Genomic DNA, 16,497 nt, shown 5'->3' on the forward strand with positions numbered 1-16,497 from the left:
TGCGTAGCTGCAGTCTAGAAGCGGCTCGCGGGAGAAGCAACGGGAAAGAGCCCGGGAGGTCTCCTGTTATCACTTGAGGTGGCAGAGGTTTGCCTTGGCTTTCCACCTTTTTGGGATCACGAACCCCTTTGGGAATAAACAGCTATAACTCCTTTCCCCAGAAAAATGCAGGTGCCCATAGCGTTTTCCAAGCTGCAGGGCATTCATGCATTCCCGAGACCCATCCTTACGCCCGATTAAGACGCCCTGGAAGTAGGAGTTGAATGAATGCGCGTTTTCCTTGCCCTAGGGACAAGAAATACATTAAGTCATATTCACTCACTCCTGTCTTCAGCCCCAGCTCAGGTCTAAGCCTGGGCGCTCCCGGCCGCGGGGCCCCGCCCTCGCACCCGGCAGTGAAGCGTGGCCAGCCCCGTCGCCGCGCGCCCACCGAGACAGCGCCCCCGGCCCCGCCTCGCCCCGCGTCCAGCCCTCTGCGCCCCCTTCCGCCGTGAGAGTCGTTTCCGCGCACGTGACCCCGGCGTCGCGCTCTGATGAGTTTTCCGCGGCCGGCCGCTCGGGGGCCGCTGTCGCTCCGACTCCGGCTCCGGCTGCGGCTGAGGCTGCCGAGGCTGCTGCGCGGCGCCGGGCGGGCTCGGGGCGCGCGGGCCGGGGCCGAGAGCTCGGGGCGCCGAGATGGAGCCGTGAGTGTCGGGCTGGGCAGGCGGCCTGGCGGGGTCTCCCGGCACCCCGGCCGGAAGTTGGGGTTCTCGGGCTCCCGGCGCCGAGCCGCGGGGTTCGCGGCGCCCACGTGGAGCTGGGGGGCAGGGAAAGGGGCGTTGCGAGGGTTTCGCGAGTGGGTTGGGCGGAGGCGTCTGCGTGGGAAAAGGAGAGGAGACCGGTCCCTGGGCCCCCTTCCGGGCCTGCCCGCCCGTTGGCGGTTAGAGACCGGGATGCGGTCGGGTTTCGGGATGGGGCTGCGAGTGGAAGCGCGCACCACGGGCCCGGGAGTACCCGGGGACGCTGTGGCCCTTCCCCGGCGGAGGGTGGTCGCCCATCCAGAGCCCCGCCGCCTTCTGAGGAGCCTCTCTTGCCGGAAACGCGCCGGCCCCATCGTTCCCTCGGTGTTGAGAGCGCCCTGCGGTCTCTCCCGGCGCCAGGTGCGAGGCTCTTAGAGGCGAGTGGTGACGTGGGCACCGGAGAGCTTGCCGCAGCAGCTCCTTTGGATCTGGGGTGATGAGTTTTATGAGTTCTAATGCATTTTGCGGTCTGCTGGCTTTGGGCTGTTTTATGTCTGTGAAGTCCAGGGTTTTTAATGAGGAAAAACTTGTTTAGGGGCCCCATGGACGCTATCCCTAAAGCTTGCTTTTGACGCAGCAGTCGCTTGGGTGTCCTGCTGGGCGCATCCGGAAAAGGAGACGGAGTTCACCTGAGGGTTAGCGCCGCGTGGAGTTGCAGAAAGTCCGGGAGAAGGAGTGGCCCAGCTGGGCAGCCGCGCCTGGCTCGGGAGTCCTCCGGGGCCGGGTCCCCGCACTGAAGGCGGTCTCGGAGGGGCCCGGGCGCGCTTCTTGGCTTATATGCGGTTTTTGAGGCTTTGGACCTCTGCTGATTTCTCTGGCTGTGGACACGGTCAGAGAAGTAACGCCCAGGCCTGTTGCGTCAATGTAAGTGCCTGTGACAGAGACATCTGTTTTCCTTCTGCTTTAAGTTTCTGACTTTGGGGTGTTGTTTTAGCACCTCTTGGGAAACTGCGGTGGTGTCAAACATCAGACCTATGTGGGTTTGTAGAGATCTTAAAAGCCATGTGGAGGTAGGTTAGCAGTACTGCCTTAGCTCAACTCTGGGGAGCTGTGGCCTTGTAGCAGAGTGACTATTGCGTGTTATAGGTGGTCCTCTCGCGTCGCACCTTGGAGTTGGTTCTTTTTCCGTAGGAGAGGCAGCGAGCTGGTGAGGGCCTTGGCTGGCACAGGGATCTGGGTCTAATGCCAGGGTCCTGTGCTGTTACAGGACAGAAAACTAGACCAAAGAAAGCTGTTGACTAAAGAAAGGTTTCCAGGAGGACAAGCAAAGCTTGAATTTTGTGCAAGGTTGACGCCTCCTGCTGTGCAGTTCTAAGCGCGCTTAGTGCCTCAGGCTCTGTGGAGCGCTAAGAAGGTCGGGGGAAGAGAGGGATGTGGATATCTGGAGATCAGACCACCACCATCGCCCAGCGTTTCAGTCATCTACCTGGAAACTGAGAAAAGTTTGGTAGTAAAGTCCTACTAAAAAGCAAGCCTGAAGGCCGGGCGTGATGGCTCATGCCTGTAATCCCAGCACTTTGGGAGGCTGAGATGGGCGGATCATGAGGTCAGGAGTTTGAGAGCAGCCTGGCCCACATGATGAAACTCCGTCCCTATCAAAAATACAAAAATCAGCTGGGCTTGGTGGCGGGCGCTTGTAATCTCAGCTATGCTGGAGGCTGAGGCATGAGAGTCACTTGAACTCAGGAGGCGGAAATTGCAGTGAGCCGAGGTCACACCACGGCACTCCAGCTGGGCAACAAGAGCAAAACTCCATCTCCAAAAAAAAAAAAAAAATCTGGAGTGGGTCCTGGACTTAGGTGACTGAGTGCTCTCTGTCCTGGTCTTGGCTGGTGTGTCTGAGAGCCCAGAGGTGAAAAAGGCGAGAAGGAAGAGAAGCCCAGAGAAAGAAGGGAGTGGAGAGAATGGGAGAGAATAGAGCTGCTCGGAGGAGTGGGGGCAGCTTCAGCAGTCTGCTTGCAGTGTGTAAGGGACCGACCCCCTGCAGACCCTGGGCCTGTAACCTCTCACTCACATTCCACCCAGCCTGCTCTTTCAAAAGTTGGGAGAGGTTGCTATCAAAACCCATCAGCAGAAAGAGCAGTTCTTGCGGCTTTACCTTGATTGAACTTTTCTTCTCTGATGCAAACGCCATTCCTTCTCTGATGGTGCTAGAGACAGGAGAGATGCCAGGAGTCGGAGGACGGGGTGGGGCATGGTTCAGTTTCTAACCTCACTTGTTTCACCTGCGGGGCTGCGCGGAGTTGAGACTTTCCCTTGTTCACATGTGGCTTTGCTCTCACTTTAGCATTTCTCTGCAAATTTAAACAAGGTTCGTTTTTTTGTGTGTGTCTTGCTTGGCACGTTAAGCCATTTTTTAAGAGTGTATTTTATGTGTCTCTTCCGTCCTGGGGGTATTTCAGTGTAGACGTGTATTAATTAGAGCCACCTTCTGCCAGCAGCAAAGCGTGGCATAGACAAATTAAGTACCATGGAGTCCTGCTGTGGTTTCAGGGTCCTGGGCCTGCTGAGTCTTCCAGTGCCTTTGAGGGCACACCAGGCTTGGGTCAGTATCCTGTTCCTGTCATTATTCAATTATTTAGGATTTTGTCTCGTAGTATGTTTTTTTGTTCTGACCAAAATGATCTCTAGAAATAGTAAAAGAAAACTGTGTTTGTGAGTGCTCACCGTGGAGCAGGTGCTGTTGTAAGTATTTGATGTCCATTGTTTCATGGAATCTTTACAAGCACTTTCTGTGAGGAAGTTTTTTTCCCGTTTTGCAGAAGAGGAAACCAAGGTATGGAGAAGACAAGTGAGTTTCTCAAGGCCTTGGAGCTGAGCCCAAACCCTGGGCCATCTGGCTCTAGAGCCCACCCTTCTGACTGCCGTATTCTCCCCTCTCAATAACAGCTGGCAGTTAATGGTTCCTTGGCAAGGGTTTCATGTCATAATGAATTTAATTGCCACAGCAATGCTAGGCGGTGGGTCCCTTCGTTTTCCTGAATTTTCTTTTTTTTTCCAGGAACATGTGCACTTTATTGAACGTGACTGTAGAAAAGTGTGTGAGGGTAAAGGGCTGATACAGGATTGGCTGGGGGCAGGGTGAGGAATGGAAGCTGGAGTACGTGGGAGACAGGTCACGGGCAGAGTCCCTGGCCGGGATGATTCCTCCGGATCTACTGATAGGCTTGCAGAATCAGTATTGGGATGATGATCAGCAGAACGGTCATGATGATACCCAAAATCAGGGTCCAGATGTTCAGGCACTTGGCAGTCGAGGCATAGGCCTGGGCCCCGGTCAGGTCGCCAACCATCTTCCTGTCCCTAGACTTCACGGAGTAGGTGAATGCTATGAAGCCCAGGCTGCAGGAGTTCATGAAGAGGGTGTTGAACAGGGACCAGACGACATGGTTGGGCACGGAGGTCTCGCTTTGGATGTGGATCACCGTGGATGTCGGGGGTGCAGGGTTGTGGGGCACTCCCAGCGCAGCCACCTCATGTTCTTCCTTCAGCATCTCATAGTTCAGGGGACGGTTGGTGCTGGCGGGAGTGAAGAAGGTTTGGACAGTGTGGTTCATGGTGTCCACAGGAGACCGGCCGTGGTCGGGTTGCTGGGATGCTTCTCAGTCAGTTTTCCTGAATTTTCAGGAACTAGGGTTCTTTTTTTTTTGAGACACAGTCTCACTCTGACACCCAGGTTGACAGTAGTGTGATCTCACAATCTCAACTCACTGCAGCTTCTGTCTTTTGGGTTCAAGCAGTTCTCCTACCTCAGCCCCCTGAGTAGAAGGCTGGGACTACAGGCTGATGCCACCACACCTGGCTAATGTTTGTAGTTTTAGTAGAGATGGACTGTGTTGGCCAGGCTGGTCTCAAACTCCTGACCTCAGATGATCCACCGCCTTGGCCTCCTAAAGTGCTGGGATTACAGGCATGAGCCACTGCACCTGGCCAGGAACGGGGGTTCTGGAGAGGTACAGTAATTGCCCCAGGTTACCCTGCTGGTCAGCAGTGGAGAGGACCAGGCAGCTGGCCCTCCAGCCCAGGTTTCTGACCACTAGGCTGTACTCCCTGGAGCTGGCTGGAGCCTCCTGCTAGGGCCAGCGCTGCTTGTGTTGAGATGGGGCTTGCTGGCCAGTGTTTGACCTACTTTCTAGTTCCCTGTGGTCTGGGCAGGGTATTTGCTGACCTGACCAACATGTTCTTGCATGTGAGTCACTGGGCTTGTAGTCTGGAAAGGATACACGTGAACCCACCGTTCCTTGGGTAGCTTAGAACATCGTTTATTGTATTTTGAGGTGGTTAGGCCTTGAATGTTTGCATAATAGCCTTTTTGAAGACTACTATTTTTTTGGTGGGGGAAGGAGAGGGGATACAGTCTTGCTCAGTTGCTCAGGCTGACTGCAACCGTTGCCTCCCGGGTTCAAGCAATTCTCCTGCCTCAGCTTCTTAAGAAGCTGGAACTACAGATGTGCGCCACCACACCTGGCTAATTTTTGTATTTTTAGTAGGGACGTGGTTTCACCATGTTTGCCAGGCTGGTCTTGAACTCTTGACCTCAGGCGATCTACCCACTTTGGCTTCCCAAAGAGCTGAGATCATAGGCTTGAGCCACCATGTCTGGCTTGTACTTAACTCTTGTGTAGCTAGAGAAATGACTTATATCTAACTTGGCTGATGGAAATTTTAGAGTTATTATTATTATTATTATTATTATTTAGAGTTCATCTCTTTGAGAAGTTTCTTTTTAAAACTCTTTAGTTGGTAGGTTACTTGAAAAGGAAAACTATTTGGTGGCTCACGCCTGTAATCTCGGCACTTTGGGAGGCCAAGGTGGGTAGATCACTTGAGTCCAGGAGTTCGAGACCAGTTTGGCCCACATGGTGAAACCCCATCTCTACTAAAAATGCAGAAATTAGCTGGGTGTGGTGGTGTGAGCCTGTAGTCCCAGCTACTTGGGAAGCTGAGGCAGGAGAATTGCTTGAAGCCGGGAGGCGGAGGTTGCAGTGAGCCGAGATTGCGCCACTGTACTCTCCAGCGTGGCGCCTGGCGAAAGAGGAGACTCTGTCTCAAAAAAAAAAAAAAAAAGGAAAGATTTTAGTTGGGGCCTAAGAGTGAATGCGAGGGAGTGGTGGGCCTCCTTTCTGCCCGAACCTCCACCTGCTGGGTGTGCGTTTATGAGTTCCATTCCCTCTTCCAGATCCTGCGGCCTGAGGCCCAAGTGGGCATGTATTCTCCCCCAGCCTGTGTTTTCCTGCTTGCTAAATGGGCTGATGTGCCTGTCCCACAGGGAAGCTTCCAGCCTGGTACCAAATAGGTGCTCAGAAATGCCAACTCCCACCTTTGCTGCAGCCGGCTGGAGGGGAGACTTCACACAGTAGGTCTTTGCAGATGTTGTTAGAACAAAATCTGAAATGCTTTCAAACAAAAAGAGGGAGGAGAAAAAAGCACAACCATGGTTTTTGTTGAGTAGCCTGGCTGAGTTCTTGCCACGCTGTTCTGAGCGCTGTTTATGATTCTACTCACACCTGCCAGCCACCCTGTGAGGTGAATCTTCTGCAATCTCTCCGTTTTGCAGATGAGGAAACTGAGGCTTTGGGGAGCTGTTCAGCTTGCCCGCTGTCATGTAGTCAGGAAGTGGGGAGCTAGGCTGTCAGGCAACAGGCTGGCGCTTTGGGCCAAAGGAGAAAAGATGATATTTATACAGATTGGAAAACTAAAAACGACAGTGTGAGAATGGGCTGGGAGATTTAAAGTCCCTGACCGCTGCTCAGATCCCAACTCGTCAGTTCTCTAGTCGGAGGTCCCGGCATCAGTTGAACAAGCAGCACGATGTGCAGTACCGAAAGTTCTCGGTCTTGCCCACCTGTCATCGTGGTGGCCTGTGGAGACCGAGATGAAGACGTCTCTCAAACACACCTTGGCCGCTGCTGCAGGTGCTGGTCTTGCTGGTTCTGTGGAGGTGGGAATGCTGGTGCTGGCTGCCCTCCCATCTGTGTCCCTGTCACTGCAGGACAGCACCTGGAGGTGCTCTCAGTCTTCTGCTCACCCAGATTCTGTGTTGTGGTTCTGTACAGCAGGCCTGGGGTGTGGTTGTGTGCAGCTCGGCTGGTGGAGTGCTCACCTGCCCTGCGGTGCCTTCCTGACTGTTTTCTGACCCCTGAGGCCTCTATGGGAGGAGCAGGCACTTAGTGGGTGAAGTCATGTTGGTGCCGTGGTTTTGAGGAGCTCAGTGCGTCTAATGGGGACATGGCTTTACAGCTGGCCGGGCCTGAGCAAGCATTGCAGCCTCGAGGACCAGGTCCCAGGGAGAAGGCTTTCCGGGTGGGGCTGCAGGGAGCCACTGTGCCCCAACTACAGAAGCAGAGGACCAAAGTCAGAACAGACAGCAGGAAGAGACGACGCTGGGGGGAGGAAGTTCAGTGTTGCAATTCAGTGGGTCATTTACCATTTGCCATTGCAGAGAACACAGGAGAACATGGAGGAAAACAGAAAAAAAAAATCCAGGGAAGAGTGAGTTAGTAAAAATGAAAGACATCAAAAGTTACCGGACCTGCGCCATTCCCAGGGCTCAGTGCTGGCCTCTGGGAGGTGGGAGGGGAGCTGCAGGTTGGGTGTGGGGGCGGATGCCCAGTGAAGCCCCCGCCAGGAAATCCTGAGAACTGGTGCACCGCATCCTCTGGGCAAGTGGACCGTTGCTTTCTCTCACAGAGCCTTGCAGCGGGGGCAGTGGTGCGGCGACTATCAGCGACGGCAGGGCAGGCAGTGCTCTGTGGCAGGAGGGTGGTTGTCTGTCTTGTGTTCTGAAAGGACACTTCCTGGTAGTTGGAGACAGGAGATTTTCTCTGCCTGTGTGACTTTGTATGTTGAGTTTCCTTTTTAAGTTTGTTTTATTTCTGGGTGTGTGTGTTGGTGGAAAGCTTTGGATTTAGTAGAATATGTGAGATGAATCCAAATAGATTCTTCCCAGTCTCCTGGCTTGTGTACCTGGAGGGTTGGAGTTGGTGTGTCCTGAGATGGGCCAGGCCACAGGCACAGGATCTGGGGTTTGGTGTGAGACAGGACATATGTGAGGTCCCCACTTGATAGCTAAGTGGACATGCCAGGTGGTTGAATAGGGGTCTGGAGTTGAAGGGGGAGGGCTGGGCTGAGGTGTAAAGCAGGCTGTTGTTCACACCTGCCTCCTCTGCACACCCCTCAAGCCCCTCAGGACCTTTCTGATGAATAAGTAGCTGGTGAACTTGCCTGGGTGAAACCTCAGCTTTCCTGGCCTTCTTGTAACAAAGACAAGAAGCAAAACCTACATTTTCAGGCATGTGCTCATCTTTTTCTGTTTCCATTGTCCTGTTATCAAAAACCTTTTCTGGCTTGAGATGCTTCATGTTTAAATTCAAAAGATTAAACTAGTTGGATGGCTCGCAGACTGCTGCATATTAGATTCACCTGGGTAAATAAAACATTCCTCCCCTCCCAGGACACAGCCCAGGCCACTTAAATCAGAAGGGAGATTTTTTGGTGTATTCCCTAGCCCTCATTAAATAATTCAAACAAGTGGTACTGACAATTTAGAGAATAAGCTTCATATATCAGAAAACTGTATTTTGATAAAACTGGATGAAGAAATTAATAGCACTCAGATTCTGTTTATTTGTGGGATGAAGAAATTCACAGAATTTCTGTTTATTTCTGGGGTTCTGTGCAGCGGGCCCACGGTGAGCCTGAGACAGGATGAGATCACTAAGGGAGCAAGAGTAGAGAAGGGGAGGGGACAGAAAGCAGCATGTCCCCGGACGGTGATGGTGAGGAGGTGGGGTGAGGGAGATGATGGGACAAGGGGGCTGATGGGGTGAGGGAGGTGATGGTACAAGGGGAGTGTTGGGGCAAGGGGGCTGATGAGGCAAGGGAGGTGATGGGGAGGGGAGGGGAGGGGAGGGGAGGGGAGGTGGTGGAGAGCTGGATAGAAGTTTTCCAGCTCCTGTCTTGTGTGGATTAGACACTCAACAGACCTCATCTTGCTTGGAAGCTGTCCTTTGGGAAAGAATATGCAGAAGGAGGGGAGACCTGGCTTGCAGTGATTTGCATTATGGATGTAATTTTAGGGGTAGGCGTTCCAGTAAAGGTGTGTTCAGATTTTCTAGGAAACACATGTGTAATATTTTAAAGCACCTGTGAAAATGAGATTATTTAGAAAGGACCCAAAGAGTCAAGGAGACCCTTGGGGGACAGTTTGTTTCCTTGCCTGTGACAAATCTTGCAAGAGCTGGAGGCTCCAGGCAGGCCAGCATTTGAGAATGTGTTAGATGCCTCATGTGAAAAGATGCATGGACAGGAGGGGAAACGTGGCATGCGGCCTCTGCTAGAAGAGACAGTGTGGAAAGCTGGCAGGTTTTCTAGGAAGTCTTCCTGACCTGGATGGCTGGGCTGAGGACTTCCTCAGCTGTCATGCTTGACCCGGCCTGGGCATGTGGGGAAGCATGGAGCCCCTGGTCTAGCATCTCTCCACCAACTTGAGGAAATAACACAAACGCTTCTGGAATAAAGAATGGGAGTTGAGTTTAGGAGATGTTTCCGTAGGCCTTCCATGTGCCAAGCTGGTGGTTCCAGGCACTCTGCTGTGTAGTGCGGACTGTGGGGAACCCCCCATATAGGCACCGAGGAATGAGAGCTAAGCAGAACGCTGGCACAGTTAGGGCTTGAGGAATATCTCACATTATAGTGTTACTACTCAGTTATTTCTTTTTACATAATCCTTTACATAATCAGATATTAGTTGATAGAAATAGGGCTTGAAGAATCCCTTTATATAATCCTCTCTATATAATCATATAATAGTTGATAGTATGAGTGCCTAAAGAATATTTCCCTACATATATACCTATAATTATATCTTAGTTCATAATCGGAGGAATGCCTAGAGTGGACACAGTACAGAGCATGAATTAAGGAATAAGCAGCTTATATTCTGAGGAATGTCTACAGCAGACACAGTGCAGAGCATGACTTAAGGGAAAAACAGTTATACCAGGACAAGAATCCATGTTCCAGGCGGCAGCGTTCAGTATCGTAAAGATACCCGCTGTATGGCAGGCTTGGGGCGAGAGCCACTCCTCCTGATAAAGGAGTCCGTAGGACCTTGCTCCAGTTCTTGTGGAAGGCTGCCCTCAGAACGGCAATCCACCTGGGTGACTGTGAACTTAATCAGCTCTTGCTACTGTGATGCTTGAAAAGCATCTTCCCATAGAACCCATTGGAAGCTGCCAGAAGGTGGCAGTAACCCTGACAGCTCTGTCACTGCTATGGGTCTTAAAGCATCCTCCTATAAATCTTCCTAGAAGTAGTTTGCCCATAGATAGAAGTATTGCATACTGCACCCTATTCACTGAGCACGGCCCACCTTCATACCTCGGTGACCTAATGGGGATGGACCCCTTACTGCGCATGGCCCTTGCCTTCGTGGGAATGGGCCCCTTGCCGTGCACTGTCCACCTCCTGGCCTAGGTGACCTAATGGGGGTGGACCCCATGTTTTATTGTTCACGACCCTATCACTATCCTTAAAGATGATTTCACTCACTGCCCTGCCCTGCCCCCGAACCTATACACAATAAATACTCATGCTTCTGGACATTCGGGGCCTCGTCTGACTCTGCTTATAGGTGGCATGGCCCCCCGAGCCCAGCTGCGTTTTTCTTGTACTTCTGTGTCCTGTCTCTTTATTTCTCGGATCCTGCGCCTCAGCACAGCATAAGGCTCACCCCACGACCCTGTGGGGCCATCAGCCCTACATCGGGCTCCCAATGTGCCCTACACAGACCACATCTGTTGCGATGGTTTGAACTGTGGGCAGCCATGAGAGATGGAGTGTGAGGGAAGACTTACTGGAGAAGGTGGGACACCATTGAACCCTGGATGCTGGGTAGGATTTAGGTAGCTTTGGTGGGAGAAAAGAAAGCGTCTTAGATCAGAGCACTGTGTGAGTGGGCCGGCCTGGAGTCTGGCTTGACCCTGTTGTGTAGAATTGAAGCTCTGGAGTCTGATGAGGCCGTTTCAGTGTTGCACTCACCAGCTTTGTGATCTAGGGCAAGTAATGGAACCTTCCTAAGTCCGAGCTTTCTCATCTGTGGAAGGGGTTGTCGTAGTACCTACCTCAGAGCTGTGATGACAGGGAGCGCAGGTAGCCTTCTGAGAGAGACTTGCAGGTGCTCTGGGTGGACTGTAATTCACATAGGATATGTGGATGGTGGCAGAGGCTGGAGAGGGATTGTGGGGAAGGATCTCTGAGACTTTGAAAGGCCTGTCTAAACTTAATCGAGTTGGCTGCGGGGCACCGTAGGCTTCCTGGGCAGGCTGAGGCTATTAAAGTGCTAGAATGGCATGAAGGAAGGCATGTCTGGAGGTGACAGTGGCAGCTGGCAGGAGTTTTTAGGGCCTGGACAGTGGGCCAGCATGCTGGTGATGAAGAAGAGCTGGGCAGTGGGGACACAGCTTTTCCTGGCTGTCTGGGAGCGAGAGAGGGGCATCTGAGCTGGTGCCAGTTTTCAGGGTACGAGAATGGAGAATGGGTGGAGGCAGGAAGTGGGCAGTGGAAGTGGGCTTTTCAGAGATGTTATTTTGTGTTTCAGCTCAGTTTTAAACCTTTCGACCTTAAAGTACCATAGGGCTTTTAAGTGAAAATGTCTTGGGTGACCCTGTTTGAGGTGGGGTAGGCATGGGCAGGGAGGATGGCTCCCGAAGGAAGGAAGGACGAAGAGAGAAGCAGCAGGAGATGAGCTGGTGTTGGAGGACTAACGTGAGGGGTGACCAGAGTCTAGGGCTGGAGGTCACGCATGGGATGCACACGGGGACAACAGAATCAAGATGAGAGGGAAGGCCTGGGGTCAGGGACACCCCTGTCTCTGTTGGTAGGCTGTGCATCTTTTCTGCATCGCAGCCTTGCCTCTAGGTGTTTAGAAATATCCTCCCTTGGTGGACTCATTAGAGAGGGCTGTGGGCTGTCTCGGTCACTGAGTCTTGCTCGGTCACAGGTCTAGGTGGGCTGGCTGTTAGGGACTGTGAGGGTTTTAGCAGGAGGCGTGACAGGCAGTAGACACTTGGTACAGGACAGGTGCCATGTTCTGAAGCGACTAGGGACTCCAGCCGTTGTGGTCACCGAGCTGGTCTCACAGCAGGAGGCTGGGTCAGTTCTGGCAAAGACACCTCATCTCCCCCGTCTTTACCTTGGTTTCTCAAGATTTTGTTGTTTTACCAGTTTTAGAGCTGTGATCATCTGAAACATGGTCTTGTTTCTGAGGTTTCAGAAGTCTCTGGTTCTTTGGCTCAAAGCTTTTTTTTTTTTTTTTGAGATGGAGTCTCAAGCTGGAGTGCAGTGGCCTGACCTCTACCTCCTGGGTCCCAGTTCAAGCAATTCTCCTACCTCAGTATCCCAAGTAGCTGGGATTACAGGCACGAGCCACCACACCCAGCTAATTTTTGTATATTTAGTAGAGATGGATTTTCACCATGTTCACCAGGCTGGTCCCGAACTCCTGACCTCAGATGATCTGCCTGCCTTGGCCTCCCAAAGTGCTGGGATTATTCAGGCATGAGCCACTGTGCCCAGCCTCCCATACCCTTTCTTAAGGCCTCTTTTTGCAACGTTCTGTCTCATCTGCTAAATAACGGTGCTGGTAGGGGGTCAATAATGTGTTTTTAAATCACTATTTAGAGTTATTCTGGTTTTCTCTGCTTCCAAGTAATTGCTCCTGTGCTTTCAGCCTCTGCTTGTGCAGTTATTGGAGCTTCTTAGTCTTGGGACTGTGGCTTCCCACGGGGAACAGAACCCCTAGAATGGTGCAGTGTAGGAACTCAGAAATAGCAACGTCATTGTTTAAAAGCCACTTGAGCTTTGCAGCAGAGGGTCAGATAGCAGAGTGTTTCCGTACATTCTTCACCCACCTTCCCCTCATGGGAGCACTTCGCATAACCTGGCGCGTTTATCGAGACTAAGACATTGACTACTGTTAACGAAACTACAGGCTTTATTTGCATTTCCCCACCATCTAGTTTATTTAGCTTTGTGTAATTTTTCAATGTGAAAAGGCCCTGAGCAGCTGCCTAGGAATCTTCCAGTCTGCAGTGTTAAAATAATAACGTAAACGCAGCATGCTTAAACTAAGGATAGACTTGACAGCTGGGGTAACTGCAGGAGGTCAGAGGAGACTTGTTCTTGGGCCAGCCTCCACACTCCGCAGGGCCTCCTCACTCCGCAGGGCCTCCCGGGCTGGCCTCCACACTCCGCAAGGCTTGCTCTGAGGCATTAACATAGGTTGGAGCCTGCGGTGCCATCCCAGAGCCACCTCTGCATACTGTGGCTACAGAGGGCAGGGCTGCAGCATCTTGGGCATGTGCACAGTCTCCAGACCTCAGTTTCCTCACTTGTGAATTGAAGGCGTTGAGTTTGCTCCCTGAGGTCATTCCTTGCGGGTATTTTATGACTCCGGGGCCTCTGAGGATCTGTCAGGCCCCGGAGCTGAGTTGGGCCAGGCCGCCTCCTTCCCTAGCTCTCTTGTCTTGTATGTGGGTGAGTGTTTACACCCAGTCCCCACGCAGCCGCAGAGGCACGTTTTCTTTATTTCTTCACCCAGTAACCCTAGTCTGTGTGCTACTGCCCAGGTGGCCACGCAGTCCCTGCTGGGGCAGCAGACCTGGTGTTAGCAGAGCCACGTCCCAGTGGTGTTGACTCACAGCCTTGCGCTGGCCCTGTAGCTGGCCGGCAGTGACTTCCTCCTCTGCAGCGGCAGTCTTGGGCGTGTATCGTGGGGGTGGGGGTGCCCTTGCCCGTGTGAGCTTTGGACTGTGAAGCCAGTAACCTTCCTGCAAAGCTGGGGTGAGCCTGTGTCTGCCTCCCAGGTGGGCGTGAAGCTGCCTGTCCCTGAGGTGAGGTGCTCAGACTCCTTCCTGCTGATCTGGCTCCTAAGACAGAACATGCGAGGACGACAGAGAACACAGAAGATAGAGCGAAACAGACAGCGCCGCTTGTCCCTCTGGTCTGTGGGTCTTCTCCTCGGCACAGGGCGGGGGCCGGCTGCGCCCCTTTTGTCAGTGGTTTGACTGGGACGCAGTCATGCTTATATGTCCCCGGCTGCCCAGAGAAGCAGAGCTGTGCCTTGTGACAGAGCCCGAGTGTTCCCAAAGTCTCCCCTATTGCCTGGGCCTTTGCAGATTTTCTTTTCTTTGCTGGCCCTGATACAGGGTGTTCTAAAAGAAAGGATCCCTGTCCCCTGGGGTTTTCCTGTGACTGAGCGGGAACCCGGCAGGGTGAGTGGGTTTCCCTGTTGGCGTAAATCACAGAAAACCGCACAGCAAGGCAGCGTCCATGTTGGTGGGTGACACGAGGGGGACCTGAAGTTGTGGGGGACTTGGGATGGGAGGAGTCAGGCTCTGGGCTGGTGGGGACAGTGGAGGGAGCAGTGTGCTGCTGGCAGGACCTGGAGCTTCCAGTGGGGCCTGGCGGTGCCACCACTGTAGGCTTTGTGCTTGTGCATGTGTGTGCGTGCGTGTGTGGGGTGGGTAGTGGGGTCTGGCCACCACCTTGGGGGCAGTGACCCCTGGGGTGTCTAGTAGCCTTAGTATGTTCTCCTTGAGCGTGGGGTTGGTGTGCCATGTACAGACCATGGTGGCTGGTGTGTCCATAGACCCTCTGACCTGGAACATGCAGGAGCTCGTGGCACCGAGGTCACGGGGGCTGTTGTGTTGTGTCCTGGAGGCCGCCTGGTGGCAGTGCTGGACCACCTTGGGAGTGAGGGGCTGGGAGGGGAGGTGGGCAGCACCGTGTGGGGGGAGCTGTTGCTACAGGGCCGATTTCCTATGACCCCCCGGGCCTTCTGACCATCCCTCACTGCTGGCTTCTGCCCCCAGGCTGGCGCCTATGCGGCTCTACACACTCTCCAAGCGCCACTTTGTCCTCGTGTTTGTCGTCTTCTTCATCTGCTTTGGCCTGACCGTCTTCGTTGGGATCAGAGGTAAGGTTTGGTTTTTCCTCAGTGAATCTTTTGCCCTGTGTGGCAGTCCTGGCGTGTCACTTTTGGCCAGCCCAGCTGTGCCCCTGGCTCCCCACTGCCAAGGGCCCCAGCACGGAGGGAGAAGTGCCCACAGGGTGGACAGGGTCCCAGCTCTGTGCTTCTAGCTGCTACGTCTCTCCTGAGGGAGGTGCAGTGTGCAGCCCCAAGTGACCCTGGCTATGCCCTGTGCAGCAGCCAGGGCTGCATTGACCACATGCCTTTGATTGGCCAAGCAAACATTTCTTTCTTTTCTTTCCTTTTCCTCTTCCTTCCTTTTCTTCCTCCCTTTTCATCTTTTTCTTTCTTTTGAGACAGTCTCCTTCTGTTGCAAGGCGCCAGGCTGGAGTGCAGTGGCGCAATCTTTGCTTACTGTAACCTCCGCCTCCTGGGTTCAAGCAATTCTCCTGCCTCAGCCTCCCAAGTAGCTGGGACTACAGGTGCGTGCCACCATGCCCAGGTAATTTTTGTATTTTTTAGTAGAGACGGGGTTTCACTATGTTGGCCAGGATGGTCTCAATCTCCTGACCTCGTGATCCTCCTGCCTTGGCCTTCTATAGTGCTGGGATTACAGGCGTGAGCCACTGCGCCTGGCCTCCAAGCAGACATTTCTAATCTGCTGTGCCCTAGGCCCAGCTGGGCACGGTGCAGCTGGAACCTGCTCCCTGTTAGGGGACACAGGCTGAGCAAATTACGATGCAGCTGACGGGTGGGGAGGAGAGTGGGGGGACTGCTGGCTCTCTCTGCTGGCTGAGCATAGGGTGGGTGGCTTCAGGAGCAGTGAGATTATCTATACCCTTTCTCACAGGTGGAGAACCAGAGAAGCCAAATGGTTTCCACAAGGTTCCCAGAGACCCAGGTCTTTTCGTGTGTACAGGGCAAGCAACCAGGAGTCTGACTTGTCTGGAGAGAATTTATTCCTCCATTCTTTGTTTCCGTCGGAAATAAAATGTCTTTGTCCATTAGGGCGATTTCTGGTAGGTGTTGTTTAATTGATGCCCTTAATACTAAAATGTGAATGGCAATTAGGCTTAACCTGTCCCAGAAGCAATTTGTGCCTCAAAAGGCTAGTTTCTGGCCAGGCTTGGTGACTCATGCCTATAGTCCCAGCACTTTGGGAGGTCAAGGTGGGTGGATCACGAGGTCAAGAGTTCAAGACTAGCCTGGCCAAGATGGTGAAACCCCATTTCTACTAAAAATAGAAAAAATTAGCCGGGCGTGGTGGCAGATGCCTATAATCCCAGCCACTCAGGAGGCTGAGGCAGAGAATTGCTTCAACCCAGGAGGCAGAGGTTGCAGTGAGCCTAGATTGCACCACTGCACTCCAGCCTGGGTGACAGAGTGAGACTCTGTCTCCAAAAAATGAAAAGTTAGTTTCTTACCCCAAACTGTGTTGGTAAATGGACAAGGAAGCTGGAGGGGGAGGGTGGCTCTTCAGGTGTTGTTCATCTGATGGTGATGGTGATAACAGCTGTAGCCAACTTCTTTCCCGTAAAGTCATCAAGAAGTAAAAATTATATTAATTACAGCACAAGATATATCCATGATCTTACTTGATTTTCACTGCTATCCTTTAAGATCGGTAGGGGAGGCATTAACATTTTCGTGGTCTCCAGTCTCAGTGGGACCTCAGCCAGTTTCTGTTCCTTGAGGCCAGTCTCTGTCTCAATGTGCATGATTATATCCAGCCCCCTCCGCTCTTGC

At 52.9% G+C, this 16,497-nt stretch overlaps 1 protein-coding gene and 1 pseudogene across 25 annotated transcripts in view; one reads left to right on the forward strand and one right to left on the reverse strand.

The window, feature by feature from the left end:
• TMEM181 (transmembrane protein 181) overlaps window positions 1–16,497 on the forward strand; it is a 109,254-nt gene that overhangs the window by 30,156 nt on the left and 62,601 nt on the right. For 6 of the 25 annotated variants that reach the window (XM_035297081.3, XM_054254586.2, XM_078370410.1 and 3 more), the window contains exon 2: window positions 14,654–14,757. The exons of 2 other annotated variants lie outside the window; for them this stretch is intronic. In XM_035297081.3, coding sequence (XP_035152972.1) covers window positions 14,654–14,757 — 104 coding nt within the window. Of the gene's footprint in view, window positions 1–518; window positions 1,140–1,399; window positions 1,644–4,545; window positions 4,733–13,599; window positions 13,783–14,653; window positions 14,758–15,111; window positions 15,234–16,497 lie in introns of those variants that run through there. 17 more of the 25 variants (XM_078370405.1, XM_078370403.1, XM_078370407.1 and 14 more) reach the window with 12 other exon arrangements.
• Window positions 3,697–4,404, reverse strand: LOC108591335 (interferon-induced transmembrane protein 3 pseudogene; annotated as a pseudogene).

This window comes from Callithrix jacchus, chromosome 4, assembly GCF_049354715.1.
Source record: "Callithrix jacchus isolate 240 chromosome 4, calJac240_pri, whole genome shotgun sequence".
Taxonomy (NCBI): Eukaryota; Metazoa; Chordata; class Mammalia; order Primates; family Cebidae; genus Callithrix; species Callithrix jacchus.